General features: G+C 39.0%; 5 protein-coding genes across 6 annotated transcripts; 1 reads left to right on the forward strand and 4 right to left on the reverse strand.

Moving 5' to 3' along the window:
• The first annotated feature begins 707 nt into the window (after positions 1–707).
• On the forward strand, positions 708–6738 carry LOC106419746 (DDT domain-containing protein PTM). 2 transcript variants are annotated; one of them, XM_013860574.3, is made up of 9 exons: positions 708–1774; positions 2033–2740; positions 2951–3842; positions 3961–4240; positions 4306–4430; positions 4511–4977; positions 5077–5105; positions 5188–5676; positions 5757–6738. In XM_013860574.3, the coding sequence occupies exons 1-9, from the start codon at positions 1011–1013 to the stop codon at positions 6599–6601; spliced, it is 4599 nt and encodes a 1532-aa protein (XP_013716028.2). In that variant the 5' UTR covers positions 708–1010; the 3' UTR covers positions 6602–6738. The 2 variants fall into 2 exon arrangements, with proteins under 2 accessions (XP_013716028.2, XP_013716029.2); XM_013860575.3 differs by having other exon boundaries at positions 1542–1774; positions 2088–2740.
• An 861-nt stretch (positions 6739–7599) lies between these two features.
• On the reverse strand, positions 7600–8167 carry LOC106419622. Its single transcript, XM_013860435.3, has one exon. The coding sequence runs from the start codon at positions 8165–8167 to the stop codon at positions 7712–7714; it is 456 nt and encodes a 151-aa protein (XP_013715889.1). The 3' UTR covers positions 7600–7711.
• Positions 8168–8223: 56 nt separating this feature from the next.
• Positions 8224–10353, reverse strand: LOC106419669 (protein RETICULATA-RELATED 1, chloroplastic). Its single transcript, XM_013860481.3, has 6 exons — positions 9787–10353; positions 9560–9658; positions 9243–9469; positions 9063–9132; positions 8842–8986; positions 8224–8703 (listed from the first exon to the last, which is right to left on the reverse strand). The coding sequence occupies exons 1-6, from the start codon at positions 10255–10257 to the stop codon at positions 8510–8512; spliced, it is 1206 nt and encodes a 401-aa protein (XP_013715935.1). The 5' UTR covers positions 10258–10353; the 3' UTR covers positions 8224–8509.
• An 820-nt stretch (positions 10354–11173) lies between these two features.
• LOC106419623 (putative F-box protein At1g46984) lies at positions 11174–12704 on the reverse strand. The gene has a single exon (XM_013860436.3). The coding sequence runs from the start codon at positions 12668–12670 to the stop codon at positions 11498–11500; it is 1173 nt and encodes a 390-aa protein (XP_013715890.1). The 5' UTR covers positions 12671–12704; the 3' UTR covers positions 11174–11497.
• Positions 12705–13667: 963 nt separating this feature from the next.
• Positions 13668–15303, reverse strand: LOC106383514 (F-box protein At1g30790-like). Its single transcript, XM_013823602.2, has one exon. It carries the CDS (start codon positions 14907–14909, stop codon positions 13668–13670), a length of 1242 nt encoding a protein of 413 aa, XP_013679056.2. The 5' UTR covers positions 14910–15303.
• Positions 15304–15765: the final 462 nt, after the last annotated feature.

The raw sequence follows: 15765 nt of genomic DNA on the forward strand, positions 1-15765 counted from the left end.
AGATTGTTCGCCAAGATTTTGGTTTGTCTATAGGACTGTGAAAGGTAATGTCTTATGACTGTCTAGGCACAACCACTGATTTCAAATCAGACAGGAGAAGGTGGGAGGTTTCTATTGTTTGAGAATTTGTTTGACAGAGAGGATTGTGTTGGAAGGAGTGAGAAGCTCGACGGAAGATGACATCATAATTTATAGGTGAAGATCTACTCAGTAACGATGGAGGGAGGTGGAGGGGTATTGAATACAATGCAGAGGAAGAGTGATTTAAGTGAAGTAAATGAGATTGTGAGTTATACTGATTGATTGACCGCATAATCAATGACAAAGACGACTGCGGTGTTTGACTCTCCAACTCCAGCTTGCGAATATGTAACAAACTCTAATATCAACATGGCCTTCTCAGATTAAAACATAAAGCCCACCTACTTATCATATGACACATAAACCCAGATTTATTATAACTCGAGAATAAGGAAAATAAACGAAAATCAATGATAGTTTCTCAAACCCTGCCACGTGTCAAAAAAAGGAACACCCTTTGCTGAGGTGGCTCAATGTGGAGAGTTTATCCTCAACTTTATTAGTATAGATTTTAAAAGTGAGGAAATAAAAGTAAATTAAGCAAAACGACGACGTTTGTAGATATCCAGCGGGTCTTGATCCGGGTAACCCGATTACCGAGTTAAACTCAGAAAGTGAGAAAGTGCAGTTGAGAGCCATTCGTCTCTCTCTCGACACGATTGAAAGCTCATCTCTTTCTCTATCTCTCTCTCATACCTAAGCTCTCTAAGTGCATCGTTAATAGAAGTTATCATACTATACAAAGCTTTTATCATCATCAAGTTTCCTCCTTTCATACCCATTTCGAAGCTCAAAAGTGAAATCAAAATCTCAGCTTTGTTTTGAAATCTTTTTTCTCCAGCTTCAATCTGGAGCAGTTTCGTGGATCTTAGACCCTTTGATCTGATTATTGCCTTAATTGAAAGGTTAATTTAGATCTGGGGATAGAGATGGAAGGGAAGGTGGGTAGACCTAGAGGTAGACCAAGGAAACGCACAAGGCCAGAGGATACGAATGGTGTCTCCTCTAACAGAGGAAAGAGGATTGCTCTGGAGATTAAACCTTCAGTGCCAAGATCCTTACTTTGTCGTTATGTGTTGAAAGATTTTGATGAGAGCAGAGTTTCTCTCGGGAAGGTAGTTTCGTATAGTGCTGGCTTGTATAGAGTTGAGTACGAGGATGGTTGTGTTGAGGATTTGAAAAGTTGTCATCTTCGTCGGTTGATTATTGAGGATAGTTACTTTGATGATGAGTTACGTTGTAGAAGAGATAAACTAGATGAGGATATACTGAAGGGGGATGAAAGGAGATTGGAGGTGAAAAATCAAGTAAATGGAGCTGAGGTGTCTACATGTAGTACTAGCTCAGGCTCTGTGGCGGAAGAGGGAGGTGGTGAAGATAGGAGAGATCCAGATTTGGAAACTATGTCTCCTCTTGTTCCGATTCCGGCGGTGGATTTGCCTTGTTCTTCAGGAACGATTGGTGTCCCTGAGGAGGCTGTGGTGCATCTGTTATCTGTATATGGGTTCTTGAGATCATTCAGTGTTCAGTTATATATCTACCCGTTTGGGTTGGATGAGTTTGTGGGAGCGTTGAATTTCTTGGGGCCGAGTTCTTTGCTGGATGCCGTTCATGTTGCTTTGATGAAGGCACTCAAGGGTCGTCTTGAGAGATTGGCCTCAGAGGAGTCTGTAGTGGCTTCAAACTGCTTGAGGTCAGCGCATTCAACTCTTGTTGTTTAGAGTCTTCAACATATGTCTTTGATAACTTAATTTCTTGATTTTGTAACTCTCTGTGATACTTTCCAGTGGTGTTTTAAAGTTAACTATCCCATATGCTTAGTAGTTCAAGTGCATTAAACCACTGTAGAGGGACTGCAACTAAGGCTCTTATTCATTGTTTAGGTGGAGCTTGTTTTAGGATCTCTTATAGTGATAACAATTCAGAGACTTTGTTGCATTGCCATCTGCAGGTGCATTGACTGGAGCTTGCTCGATGCGCTAACTTGGCCTGTTTATTTGGTTCAGTACTTTTCCGCCATGGGACATGCACGTGGGCCTCAGTGGAGTGTTTTCTATGAATTTGCTGTGAAGAGAGAGTATTATTCCTTACCTGTAGTGATGAAGCTGAAGATCCTGCAAATTTTGTGTGACGATGTTTTCGATGTAGCAGCTGTAAGAGCTGAAATCGATACTAGAGAAGAATCTGAAGTTGGATATGATCCTGATGGAGTTACTGCTGATCTTCCTGAAAATGGACCTAGACGTGTCCACCCTAGATTTGCTAAAACCTCAGCTTGCAAGGAGAAAGAGCTTAATGGATTTGTTCCAGTGAACCATGGGATAAGCTCAATGGCCGAGTCAAAAAGTTTGAGTTCAAGATGTACTGATGGTGCTCCTAATGGAGTTAGCTCAGATGTGGATGGAAACAGTGACGAATGTAGGCTCTGCGGCATGGATGGAACGTTGCTGTGCTGTGATGGATGCCCTTTAGCATATCACTCAAGATGCATTGGCGTGCTCAAAATGTATATACCTGACGGACCGTGGTATTGTCCAGAATGCACTATCAACAAAATGGGGCCAACGATTGCTCATAAAACGTCACTAAGAGGAGCAGTGTGTTTTGGAGTGGATCCACATGGGCGGTTCTTCTTGGGTACATGCAACCACTTACTTGTGTATGCTTTCATCGCCTTATCTAAGATAATTTTCTTTCCATTTATGGAAAATAAAACTGATCTTTCATTTCCATTTCTCCATACTTTACTTTAATTATGAGCTACTATTCATTCAAGAGCTTGTCTAAGAATTTTCTCAAAGTGGAAAACGCATATTGCTTTAATTGTTTTGCTGTGGACGCTGATGAATATTTCCTTTATATATCGCAGGCTTCAAATTTATGCGGATCCAGATATTAAATACTACAGTGTCACTGACATTCCAAAAGTTGTAACGGTCCTCTTGTCTGCAACGAACCATAGACTGGAATATCTGTATATATGCAAAGAGATCTCACAATACTGGGATCTGCCCGGAGGTGTGGTCGCTCATTTAAGAGCAGTGGAGACTGATTTAGTATCTCACATTGAAAAAGAAGGGGATGAAGAGGTGTCAGACCTGAGTAAGCCCGAGAATGCAAGTAGTTCCAGTAGGAATAATATTCAATGCGCATCTGCTTCAGGCTATGTTAGTTTGGGTAGATCAAGTGGAACACATGGGAAGAATCTGCTTGCTGGCAGTACACACAAGGGTTTAACATTTAAACCTCATGCGTACATTAATCACTACACAAATGGAGAATTAGCTGCATCGGCTGCAACTACTTTGGCTGTCCTAATGTCAGAAGAAACCCATGAACCTGATCAACACAAGTTTAGCAACGCCAAGAAAGCTGCCTCAAGTAACATTTTGCTGCAGGTGAAAGCATTTTCGTTAGTAGCCTCGACTTTCTTCTGGCCGAGTCCTGAAAAGAAGGAAATCACCAGGGAAAGGTGTGGTTGGTGTCATTCTTGCAAACTCACATCAGCAAGTAGGAGAGGATGCATGTTAAATGCAGCTGTAACAGGTGCCACCAAAAGTGCTGTGAAAATCTTCAGTGGCCTTTTTCCTCTGAAGAACGGGGACGGGGTGCTTTCTAGTATTGCAGCATATATACTATACCTCGAGGAAAGCTTACGTGGACTCATTGTGGGGCCATTTCTCTGTGAGAATCTTAGGAAACAGTGGCGTAAGAATATAGAGGCCACAACATGCAAAACGATGAAAGTCCTCCTACTTGAAGTAAGTGCTATGAAAAAGAAATGTGATGTCAACGATATAGTGATCTACAGTCTATGGTTTGTTATTATACTAATCGTGTTTTCATTGGCATGATATGGTTCATTATGCTTGTTTGCAGCTTGAGGAAAATATTTGCAGTATTGCTCTGTCAAGCGATTGGCTTAAGCTAATGGATGATTGGTTGATAGAACATTCTATTTTTCAAAGCGTTAGAGTTACTGTTGGGACCACACAGAAACGTGGACCTGGAAAGAAGAGGCAGAAGAACCAGGCTGAAGTTACAGCCGAAGTATCTAATGATGATAGCTTCACTTGGTGGCGAGGAGGGAAGGTATCAAAAGTTATACTCCTGAAGGCAGTCTTGTTGAAGCCAACGATAAAGAAAGCAGCTTGGCAAGGTACCCTTAGTCTAGCTGAGTTTTATGTGCTTGTGGTGATGCTAAGTAGTTTGTTCTTTCATTAGGTGGTGTGAAAAAGTTTCCTGAATTTAATTACGGTGATGGTTCTCACATTCCTAAAAGAAGCAGGCGGTCTATTTGGAGAGCTGCAGTTGAAAATTGCAAAAACATTTCTCAGCTTGCTCTTCAGGTTTGTCTTCAATCATCAATGTTTTTTCAAATGATTGTGTTTCTACCTGTTACCCTGAAATTCAACTGAATCTCGGCCAGGTTAGGTACCTTGACATGAACATAAGATGGAGTGAACTTGTACGCCCAGAGCAAACCGTGCAAGATGTTAAAGGTCCAGAGACAGAGGCCAGTGTTTTTAGGAACGCTAGTATAAGTGACAAAAAGATTATAGATAAAAAGGTTAGATATGGAGTTGCCTTTGGAAATCAGAAGCACCTTCCGTCTCGTGTCATGAAGAACGTCATCGAAGTCGAGAAAACTGAAGATGGGAACGAAAAGTTTTGGTTTGCTGAAGCACGCGTTCCCTTATATCTGATCAAAGAATATGAAGAAAGTTTACGTAGGGTCCATGTACCTTTTATCAAGAAGCAATCAGAAAGATTGTCAAAGCTACAGAGAAAGCAACTGAAAGCTTCTCGAGCAAACTTATTTTCTTATCTAGCCTCTAGGAGGGACAACACGGAGAAGTGCTCTTGTGCGTCATGCCATCTTGATGTTTTGTTGAGGTATTTTCTTTAGCTCTCTTCACCTTTCAGGATATATTTAAAAAGAGAGTTGTGTCTGTAGATCATTAACTTTTGTTCCCGTTCCCTACATGTCTACAGGGATGCAACGACATGCAGTTCTTGCCAAGGTAAATCATTCATGCAGAAGCCACTAATAGATGAAGAACTGGTTGTGATTTCATTGTGGAATCTTTTTTTTTTGCCTCTCAGGTTTCTGTCACAAGGAATGTACTACTATGAGTACACAACACACAGCTGGAAATGTTGAAACTCTGGTAACCTGCAAACGGTGCTACCTTGCAAGAGCTCGTTCACTAATCAATATCAATCACAGACATCCAACAACGCCCACTGTCCTGATCAATGGACAACAACAAAACGCAGTCACTCCAGTCATTAAGACACAGATTAAGCCTCTTGTTAAACAGTTAGCATCTCCCAACACACGCGATAACAACGCTTCAGGAGTTAAACAAGTCACTCCTGATTCTAATATGGCACCCATGAGTCAACACAAGACATTGTCTTGGGGTGTCATATGGAGGAAGAAGCATTCGGACGACACAGGTGCTAGCTTCAGACGACAAAATGTTGTGTTGGCTGCACAATCTGATCAGCCGAATCCAGGACCAGTTTGTTGGCTATGCAAACTACCGTATAATCACGGTCAAACATATATCCACTGTACAAGTTGTGACAGTAAGAAAAACTCTGAATTTTATACTTTAACCGTAACTAATTTTGTTTCTTATAAATCTAATCCTAGCATCTGTATGCAGAGTGGTACCACATTGAAGCGATTAATCTCGAGGAGTCAAAAATTCATGAAGTTGCTGGGTTCAAGTGTTGCAGATGCCGTCGTATACGAGCACCAGATTGTCCTTACATGGATCCCAAACTCAAGGAAGAGAGACAGAAGAGAAATGCATTCTTCCAGCGCCAGAGACATAAGAAAGGAAATACCAGAACGGATTCTGATTCTGAAATAATGTCTGAACCAAGACACTCTGTACCCTCTACTCCCTCCTTTCCCCTCGAAGACGCCTTTGTTCCTAAGGATCTGGATGTTGAATGGAATGTTGATGGCTCTGTGCCGGGACCCCAGAAGCTACCAGTTAACAGACAAGTCAGACGTGAAGACACAGAAGGGAACAATAATCTTTCTTATATAGACTTTTCAACGCATCTTGAATCAGTGCCTTTTGTGAGACCAGAAATGGAGCCAACATTGCCTGTCATGGAATGTAATGCATCTGACAGCAACAACAACAACGAGCTAATGTTTGACTACCAAGACATTGAATTCGAACCCCAAACCTATTTCTCGCTGACCGAGTTGCTTACAGCAGATGATAGTGGCCAGTACAATGGATATGGCTATGACAAGGATGCTTCAGGAAACACTGATAACCCAAACCCTCAGGTTGAGACAATGGGACAGTGGAGAGCATTTCTCAGTGACGATTCAAAACCATGTCAGATATGTATGCATGTGGAGCCAGGGGCTGATCTCACATGCCAGACTTGTAATATCACAATACATTCCCACTGCTCTCCATGGGAGGAGGAATCTACTTGCACCAGAGGTAACTGGAGATGCGGTCCCTGCCGTGAGTGGATGTAGACTGGCTATAGACTAACTGCTTCTAGGGGTTTTTGATTAATACGAGGAACTTGTATTGTCAAAAAGAATTAAATTAAATGCACATGAAAGTAATGTAAAAGTCTCAAGCTCATGATTATTCTTTTTGTTGGTTTTAATCCCTTAGGTTTTCTTAAGACCAACCCCATCAGGAAAAAGCTTGAAATGAGGTTCTCAATTAGTATAAACTCATATTTTAATACATCTAATTTATTGAATTCTGTTTTATTAACTTTTTCAAATTGAAACAACTTATAACTAAACATGTGTCAAGATGAATTCTAGTGAGTATCTAATCATAATCTTGTTTGAGAAACTTTGTTTTTTCCTAATTTTTTCTTGCTTTTTAATTACTAAGATATCCAAAGAGTTTTTACTGATGGAGATACTCTAATACTCACAAACATATTAGTAAATTTAGGACAGCTTTGTAAGACCTAGTGGTCGATGTAATACCATATACGAAGTCTGTAGTAGATGATGTAGACAAGACGAATGGTCACTGGTTATATCAGTAACGGTATTAGTGACTACTCATATTCTTTAGGTTCTGGCAATGGTGATGTCAAAATTTATTAGGTAAAAGGATGAATGGTACTGAGGAAGATAAGCTGTTTGGCAATGGTCAATGGTTACCTAATAGATTTAAGTAAACAGCGACAAACGTGCGTTGGAAGATAAGCTGAGGAACACAAACCGATCGAGAAGAAAACAAGAGACAAATTTTTACCAAAAAAACAGACAAAATAGAAAGTGAATCAACTTTCACTGGGTTGTCTCTGAGTAATCCGCATACTATTTTTAGAAACTGAAATCTAGTATCAGTGAGTTTGAAAACGAGTATAGCGAGAGGAGCGATCGGTCACCATTATGTTAGAAACTATAATTGTAAAAGACTATCATAGGTTTTAGTTGGTATATTGTTGAATTATAACTTAGTTATGATACTGGATCGTTGTTAGGGGTTAGATACTAATATGTGATAGCAAAATAATTGAATAAACAAGAATAGCTTCTAAACCGTAGTGATGGATAATATATAAAACAACCAGAACAAAACTTTAGGACCAAGCTACCTTGGATTTTTACTTGCTAAACACGGAATACACAGTGTACCATATATTTCAAAGCCGTCATCAATCCCATCAAAGAGCTCTCACCAAAACCATCAACGGACGAACTAGGGTTTACTAGTTCATGCTCAGCCGGAGATGAATCTATCCCCTTCTCCCACAAGAAGGCACCGATAGCAAACTGTTTCTTGCAAGACAAGTCACCGAGATTTGTATGCTGCAGACCGTATAGATTAAGAAGTCGATCAACCTCTTCCTCCGACATAGCCTCGTACTCTTCCTTCGTGAAGCTTGGGTAGTGAACAGGCATTTGGAACGATGACCACGAAGCAGCCCCTCTCGTCTCACGGTCGTTGCTAGACGATGGAGCCAATGGTTGTTTCTTCACGACAGCATCTGATTTTTTGTTGGAGCTTTGGTTGGTAGTTTTTAGTTTGTCGCGGAAGATGAGAGTAAGCTGTGAGACCCTTGACATTGTTGCGTGATGAAAACCGTAAACCTTTTGATCTTTACTTGATGAAGAAAGTGTAAAAGCCAATATATATAGAGATTATGAAGATGAGATAAATGGAAATTTTCTTTTTTACACTAAATCAAAAAATGGAAAAAACGTTTTAGTTTTCCTATTAAATGATACAAACCGTCATTATTATTGCATACTACTAAGAGAATTGGAAAGTCTTGTACCGGTTCGTTCTGAGTATTCCGGTTAGAAGAATCCGGTTCAGATAATGAACCAGCTCTCGGTAAATAACCTAATTAGTAATCACTAATGACATTCAATAACACGCTAAGGCTGGTTTGCATACCAGTTTAACTACTGGACGCCAGATAATTTAGCCCAATCAACAAACTGCATACCGCCGTAAACATTGTTAGCAAACCGGACTCCAACGGTAAACGCCATGGCGACCACAGGAATGCGTTTGGCTGCTGTAGAACCTTCCACGACGCGTTCCAGCCCATTGATGATTTGGTAACGTGCGTTGGAAGATAAGCCAAGGAACACACCTGATCAATAACCCCAAGATATAGAAAGCCTTTGTAAGCAAGCAACAATGTACAGAGATACCTTCACACTTGTCTATGAGTTCTGAAACTAAGTTACTGTCTTCATAAGAAGTTAGAGATGGTTAAGTAAAGACTAACCCCAGAGAGCAGCACTTTCGAATAGAGGTGGAACAGGGACGTCTTCTTCTGATTTCTTTATACTCCGTTTTGCTGTCATGATCATATTTGCAATTCCCTGACCAATGAGACCGCAGCCAAATCCAACCGAACCATACAAGAGCCCCTAGATAACCACACCGATTAGTAAAAAACCAAAGGCATGGAAGAAAGATCCACAAAGAACATTACTTATCCCATACCTTGTAGAAGAAAGTTGCAATCCGCTGGTTAACCGAGAATTTACAACCCGGTCTTTCAGCTTCAAACACACTTCATAAACCCAAAACAAAAACCGGTATAAGTAACATCTTAACCGACTTGTCCACTACATGAAGCAAAAAGTGAAGAATGAGAGAAAGAGAGACAATGAGAGTCTTTACCTGCTAGGAAGAGCTGCACAAGAACGTCTGAGTCCCTTAAACAAACCTGTTGACGATACCACAGATGTCTTCCCGATACGCGCATAAGGAGCCAAAAGCCCAACCAAAGCGACATCAACCACAAGACCAACCAAAAGATCAGCCGCATACAACTCAAACTCAGACCAGAAATCTTCCCCTCTCTTCTGCACTTCCGCAAACGTCGCACAGCAAGAGTCTATAGCTACCTGCATCATCAAAACCCCCACAAAACCACAAGTCACAACATTTTTGATGACACAAATCCTAAAAAGCTTGGATCTTTGGACAAAACAAACCTCGGTTCCAACTTTGAAGAGAAACGAAGGATCCGCAAGCATTCTGTTACGAAGCATGGTGCATGTCCTCATCAGAAACCCAAGCGGCCATACAGATCCCTGTCAAAAACATAAACTCCTCATAATAATCTTACAGAACATCTTTACTTTACCAAATGTTCCAAAAAAAAAAAAATAAACCTTTTTATTTTTGAATGAAAATTTAATAAAAAAAAAAAAAGACAAACCTGAAGATCGAGATAACGAAGAAGGAAGAGTTTCCGAATCCCAACAGACTTGGCCGCCTCCGACATATCCTCCGGTAAAGTAATCCCTCTCCTCTCCGTCTCTTTCATAACTTCGTCCAACTTCACTAACGGACCAAACTCCTTCTCCTCCTCCTCCTCCTCCTCTCCATCATCATCTCCTCCGCCTCCATTGTTACCACCACTATCTCCATTTCCATCGTCGTCGATCTCCAAATCGCTAAAGGTCTCGTCTTTGGATCCTGTATACGTCCACTCCGGCACCGATCTGCCGCCGGAGATTCCCGCATCCGATCCCGCGCACCGAGTTCTCAGTTTCGGAGAAAACATCTCCGTGCTCCAATGGCCTCCACGGAAACAAATCGAGCTGAATTCAAACGTTCGACCGGCTCTGCATTGATCTCGAGGCTCTAGGGTGTTTGAAAGGTGGGAGATTTTTAAGGATAGAGACATTTTATTATTGATCCAACCAAAAGATCTGATCTTTCGAAGGTTCCGAGAAAGGTTTTAGAGTTTTGGAAGTAAAGAGGATGAAGAAGAAGAAGGCGGAGTGTTGTATGCTATGTGATCAATCATCACTCAGTTGGTGCGAGAGAGAGGTGACAAGTGGCGACACGGTAATGGTCAAATTGATAAAAGTCAAACATGTCTTCAGTCTCGAACACCTTTTGAACTTGTTTTTCTTTCTCTACCATTCACTAATAACATGATTACCAAAAAAACATTACCTCATTAAAGATTTAACCATGATAATAAAACGATCTAATATCACCTAGCAACATGTTTATGGATCATAACTATCTAACCAAATTTCACTGTACTCTTAGACCACTACGAAGGATCATCTTTTACACCACTAAACTAGAGAGAATTGACCAAAACCGATGATTAAGACAGGTTTTAACGTAGCAATTTTTTTTGAATGAATGTAAAATTTATTCAATCAAAGTGTGTGTTATACATCACGCGCATTAACGAAACAATTCAATATAAACCATAGCCAGTGATCTATACCGAAGCGTTTGTGTCCCGCTCAATCCCCATTATCACCAGAGCCAAAGTCTCCTAGCACTAAGCCTAAAAGAGGAAACATACACCTCATGAACCAAAAACACAACAAGAAAAAACGTATACGTTTTTTTTTTCGAACTTGGTTCTTCAAATCACTGGTTAATCAAGGCCCTGATTAAATTGAGGACATTGATATTTAACCGAAGATTAGCTAAACCAGAGTTAATGCAAGTTAATTACAGGTCGGTTTTAATGTGTTCTTTCAAATGTTGAAACAGAACAAAGCTATAGGAGTGACGCGTGTGTGTTGGTTTCGTTGTGGAGGATCAATCATTACGTAGTCATACCTGTTGAACTACACTCGTAAATATCAAGTGTTACTATCTTCTTCGTTTTGGCAGTTTTCTCTGCTCTGGATTGCTAGTGATTTTGGACTTTAATTAAATTGTATCCCAAATTTGTTATGATAGCAAAAAAAAACAACATCCAAAAATAAACTTCATTCTCAGAAAGAGATTAATTAGAGTTAAACATAGGTTAAAGCTCATATCACTCTCTTCTTTGTCGATTGTTTGTTTATTCACAGTCCATTACTAACTAGAAAACTTGACAAAAGAAAACATGAACCAATACTTTGTCAAAATAAAAGAAAACATGAACCAATAATAGTAATAATAATCGCTCACAAGAAGCTAATATTCTCAATGTGACCTGTATAACCAGTCAGCACACTGAACCCATGGACACGTCTGAGATCACCATCCTCCATTCCTCGGATCTCGACTTCTCTTATATTCTTTTTATTTAAATCATAATAACAAACACGAAATGGTAGACGAAACATCATAGTCACACCGGCATGGATCCCAGCTTCACACACTACTAAAACCCTATCCCTATGTATAGATCCACACTGATAAGGTACGGCATGCGTCATGCTCGACCATTCTTGTTTCTCAACATCCTCAAGAACCCACAATGTCACCAAATTGTTTGCGCAAGAACCTACTAAACGTCCCAATTTACCATTATAATCTATAAGAGCTGAATCGTATGCTACCGAGACATGCGACTCTTTGGGTGTTTTAATAATCTCAATCTTCTCTGCTCTAACATCGAATCTAACTATTCTTGACTGATCAATTCTGTAATATAGAGCACCATCAATGCATATATGTCCCAAGAGGACACATTTGTAACTACCTCCAGTCGTGTTCTCGATCTTTCTCCACTCTTGTTTCTGAGATGAACTCACAGTGCAAACGAAATGCTCCTGTTGTTGTTGTGTTTTACGGTCAAACATCTTCACACATAACACCTTGTACGGATCCTCGACTGTATCATACGCAATAAGTGCGTCCACGTATCTTCTGCCGGATGTAACGTCAGGCAACTTCATAATCTGTCTAGTGGTGGGATTATAGACGGTGATCTTATTATTACAAACGGGTTTCGAAGAAACAACACTTCTAAAGCAGACGAAACCGTTGACAGAACCACAGATCTCGTCGAGATCCGAGATCGTCATGTCGTATCTTGCCAAGACACTGGAGGATTTATCATCGTCGTATTCAGGAGCCGAGAAGAGGAATTTCTCCCAGGAATTTTTTAGATAGAACGTGAAAAGGAGACGAGGACGATTCTTTGACCTAGTCAAGAACGAGTCGACAAAAGTTTTGCTGCGGATGGTAGAGAACCATAGCTTCGACACGGATTGGAATTGTAAGAGCGACTTAGCAGGAAGTAGAGAGAGTATCTCGATGATGAGATCTAAAGGAATGGTTGTTGTTGTGCAGTTTCCGACATGATATAGGTCACGTCGTCGCCGTGAGAGAGACGGTTGTGAATCTTTCATGGCAGGCTTGGTGATGAGTTCACAACCCTAGCTAGATAAAATAAAAATAAAAGAATCGTATATTAGATTAAAGAACATATATATACATATTGAAAAAGGAAATGCACAAAAATAAGGATAATTATAAACTTAATTTTTAGTTTTCTTTTTATTTCCTAAAAACACCATGTATTTTGTTTTGTTTATGAACAACATGTGCTGCCTGGGTTTATATTTTAGCTTTATTTGAAATCTAATCGTTGAATATTTTATTTAATAGTAGAAAATATAGTAATTCCTCCACCGGGAGAAAATCGTATGCTTCAGAGTCGGGTTACCTAAATTGCATACTTTAGCGCTCACAATACTAAGATAACTCTGAGGTGATCGTACGTAGAAGAGGATTCTGTGCCGTGTGACGTGTCTTTGTCATTTGGAGATCAATGACTCCAGGAAGTTGAAGATTCTTCCTCATGGATTAACATACATAACTAGTTTAGAGGAGCTACGAGTTAATTAGATGGATGGAGGATGTATTCAAGCATAACTACTGCATAAGCAATATTGAGGATAAGTTAATCCAAGATGGAAAAAATTACTAGAGTACAACATAGTATCTTATGTTTTGTTTTACAATGACGGGGACGTATGAGAAAGAAGTAAAAGAACAAATGATCAAAAATAGGTCCTAGCTGATCTTATCTTCTGTGCTCGGCACTGATTTGATTATAGTGCATCATGTATTATTTATGAAACTTCGCTATAGACAAAACAAATTTCTTGTTTTCTGTTTTGTTTGCAGGATAGAGAGGATAAATAAATTTTGCTGGTAAAAAGATAAAGAAGCATTGTCTGCTGCTAATTTATTATAGACAAACTCAAAAGCTAAATCGAACAAGGTAAGATCTCTGAAAGCATTATATAAACAAAGCAACAAACATATTTTAGAGAATCGAATTAAAGCCAACGCATAAGAATAGAAGGCGAAGCTTTAATGAAACTACCAAGAGTGATAATGTTAGAAGAACATAATATTCTCAACGTGACCAGGGAAACACCACATCTCATCACGACCATACTTACCAATTCCATGGACACCTCTAAACTCATCATCCGCGATTCCATCAACCTCAGCTCTTCTAACAAGCTTACTAATCATATCGCAATAGTAAACACAAAAGAGCTCAGATGAGTTTAAAGATCTTGATACCAGTATAGCCTCGTTGGTATGAATTTCACCAGTGCACAAAACTCTCTCCTCAGTCAACCGATCTTTCCACTCACTATGCACATCACAAGTCACAACGCTCGACCATTCTTGTTTCTCAGCATCTTGCAGAATCCACATATACATCTCAGATGTCAAGTAGAAGTCATAGCTTAAACATGCTAATTTTCCTTGGTAAATTATAAGTCTTGAATATGATGAGACTGCGTTATAATCTTCAGGTACTTGAATAAACTCAATCTTCTCGGACCTAACATCAAATCTAGCTATCCTTGTATGACCAACTCCATAGTATACAGCACCATCGATACAAACCTCTCCTTTCATGCAGCGGTAAGGATCTTTAGTGACTGTCTCAATCTTTTTCCACTTCTTTTGTGGAGTTCCCAGCGTGAAAACGAAATGCTCTTGTTGTATATTGTCCGATGTACCGCTGTCGAAACCGTCAAACATCATCACACACAAGACTTTGTATTGGTCTCCCACAGGATCGTACCCTAGACGTGCGTACACGTCTCTTCCGTTAGGTGTAATAACATCTGGTAACGTTACAATTTGTCTAGTGGTGGGGTTACAAACGGCGATCGATGAACCATGTGTGCAACAAACAAGACCGTTTACAGGAGGAGATTCAATGTAGTATACGAGATCCGAGATCGTCATGTCGTGTCTGGCCATGACTGTGGAGGATGTTTTGTCATCTTCGTGTTCAGGAGCCGAGAAGATGAAACGCTTACGTGAATCGAAGTGCTTGAACGTTAAAAGGAGACGAGGACGAGTTTTTGACCTAGTTAGGAACGTACCGACGAAATCTTTGCTGCGGATGATGGAGAACCATAGCTTCGACACTGCTTGGAATCTGATTAGGGGTTTCGCTGGAAGTCTCGAGAGGATATCTAAAACGAGATCGAGAGGGATGTTTTTCGTGTGGTTTACGGCGTAGTCTAGGTTACGTGAGAGAGACGGTACTTGTGAATCTTCCATTGCGGCTGGTGGTGAATGGTGATGCTTAAAAATATAAATCAAACCCATCCTTAAAACTAACAAATAAAATAAATAAAAACAAGATAATCTAGTTAATTATTTTCTTAAAAAAGAGATAATCTAGTTAGTTATTCTATTATATAATATTTATCATACAAGTTGTTTTACTTAGCATATTGTTTTATATATATTTGATATATAACTAAAATTGGACAGAAATAAAAACTGATTTGTTAGAAAATAAACTAAAAATAAGTTTTTTTTATGAAATTTTAAATTTATTGATTATTGCAAAAAAAAAAAATATGTACAATCTTATGAGTTTATGGTGTTAAGAATGGGTACAAACTTCCGCAAATAAGTTTTCGGTTGGGAAAATTAAGTATTATACTACAAAAAATATTTAAAACATATACAAGTAATAAAAGTATAAATTTATAAAAAAAATAAGAAAACAATAATAAAAATGTAAGAATAATGTAAGTTATATATTTAAAATTTTATATTATAATTAAATGATTGTGCCCTATTAAAATTTAGACAAAAATGGACTGTAAGACTAAATAAGTTTTGGGCTGGGCCCATGAAAAAAAAAAAAAACTAAATATCAGTTGCAAAACATAGTTGTTAGAGTACAGTAAAAACTCCATAAACTAATAACGTTAAAAAAATTAATATTTTTTTAATTTGTAAAGTTGTTAATTTATATAATTTTTAGATTTATAAATTTTAAAACATATTTTTATGTAAAAATAAGAACAATACTTAATTTTACGGTATGATCATCGTTAAACAATAAACACATCAAGTCAAGCACACAAAATCAAAAAAAAAAGCAAGTCAATCATATGATTTGAACTTGTATCAGGAATTTCGGTTTGTTCTTCAGTTGATTCTTAGAATC

Source organism: Brassica napus, chromosome A3 (genome assembly GCF_020379485.1).
Source record: "Brassica napus cultivar Da-Ae chromosome A3, Da-Ae, whole genome shotgun sequence".
NCBI classification, from domain to species: Eukaryota; Viridiplantae; Streptophyta; class Magnoliopsida; order Brassicales; family Brassicaceae; genus Brassica; species Brassica napus.

Excerpts from the sequence above, each read along its gene's own strand:
- LOC106419746 (XM_013860574.3), top strand. The coding sequence starts at position 1,011 with ATGGAAGGGAAGGTGGGTAGACCTAGAGGTAGACCAAGGAAACGCACA. Across the intron at positions 1,775-2,032 it reads GTGGCTTCAAACTGCTTGAG|GTGCATTGACTGGAGCTTGC; the intron begins GTCAGCGCATTC and ends TGCCATCTGCAG. Across the intron at positions 2,741-2,950 it reads ACATGCAACCACTTACTTGT|GCTTCAAATTTATGCGGATC; the intron begins GTATGCTTTCAT and ends TATATATCGCAG.
- LOC106419622 (XM_013860435.3), bottom strand. The coding sequence starts at position 8,167 with ATGTCAAGGGTCTCACAGCTTACTCTCATCTTCCGCGACAAACTAAAA.
- LOC106419669 (XM_013860481.3), bottom strand. The coding sequence starts at position 10,257 with ATGTCTCTATCCTTAAAAATCTCCCACCTTTCAAACACCCTAGAGCCT. Across the intron at positions 8,987-9,062 it reads TTGCAACTTTCTTCTACAAG|GGGCTCTTGTATGGTTCGGT; the intron begins GTATGGGATAAG and ends GTGGTTATCTAG. Across the intron at positions 8,704-8,841 it reads CGAAAGTGCTGCTCTCTGGG|GTGTGTTCCTTGGCTTATCT; the intron begins GTTAGTCTTTAC and ends GTTATTGATCAG.
- LOC106419623 (XM_013860436.3), bottom strand. The coding sequence starts at position 12,670 with ATGAAAGATTCACAACCGTCTCTCTCACGGCGACGACGTGACCTATAT.
- LOC106383514 (XM_013823602.2), bottom strand. The coding sequence starts at position 14,909 with ATGGGTTTGATTTATATTTTTAAGCATCACCATTCACCACCAGCCGCA.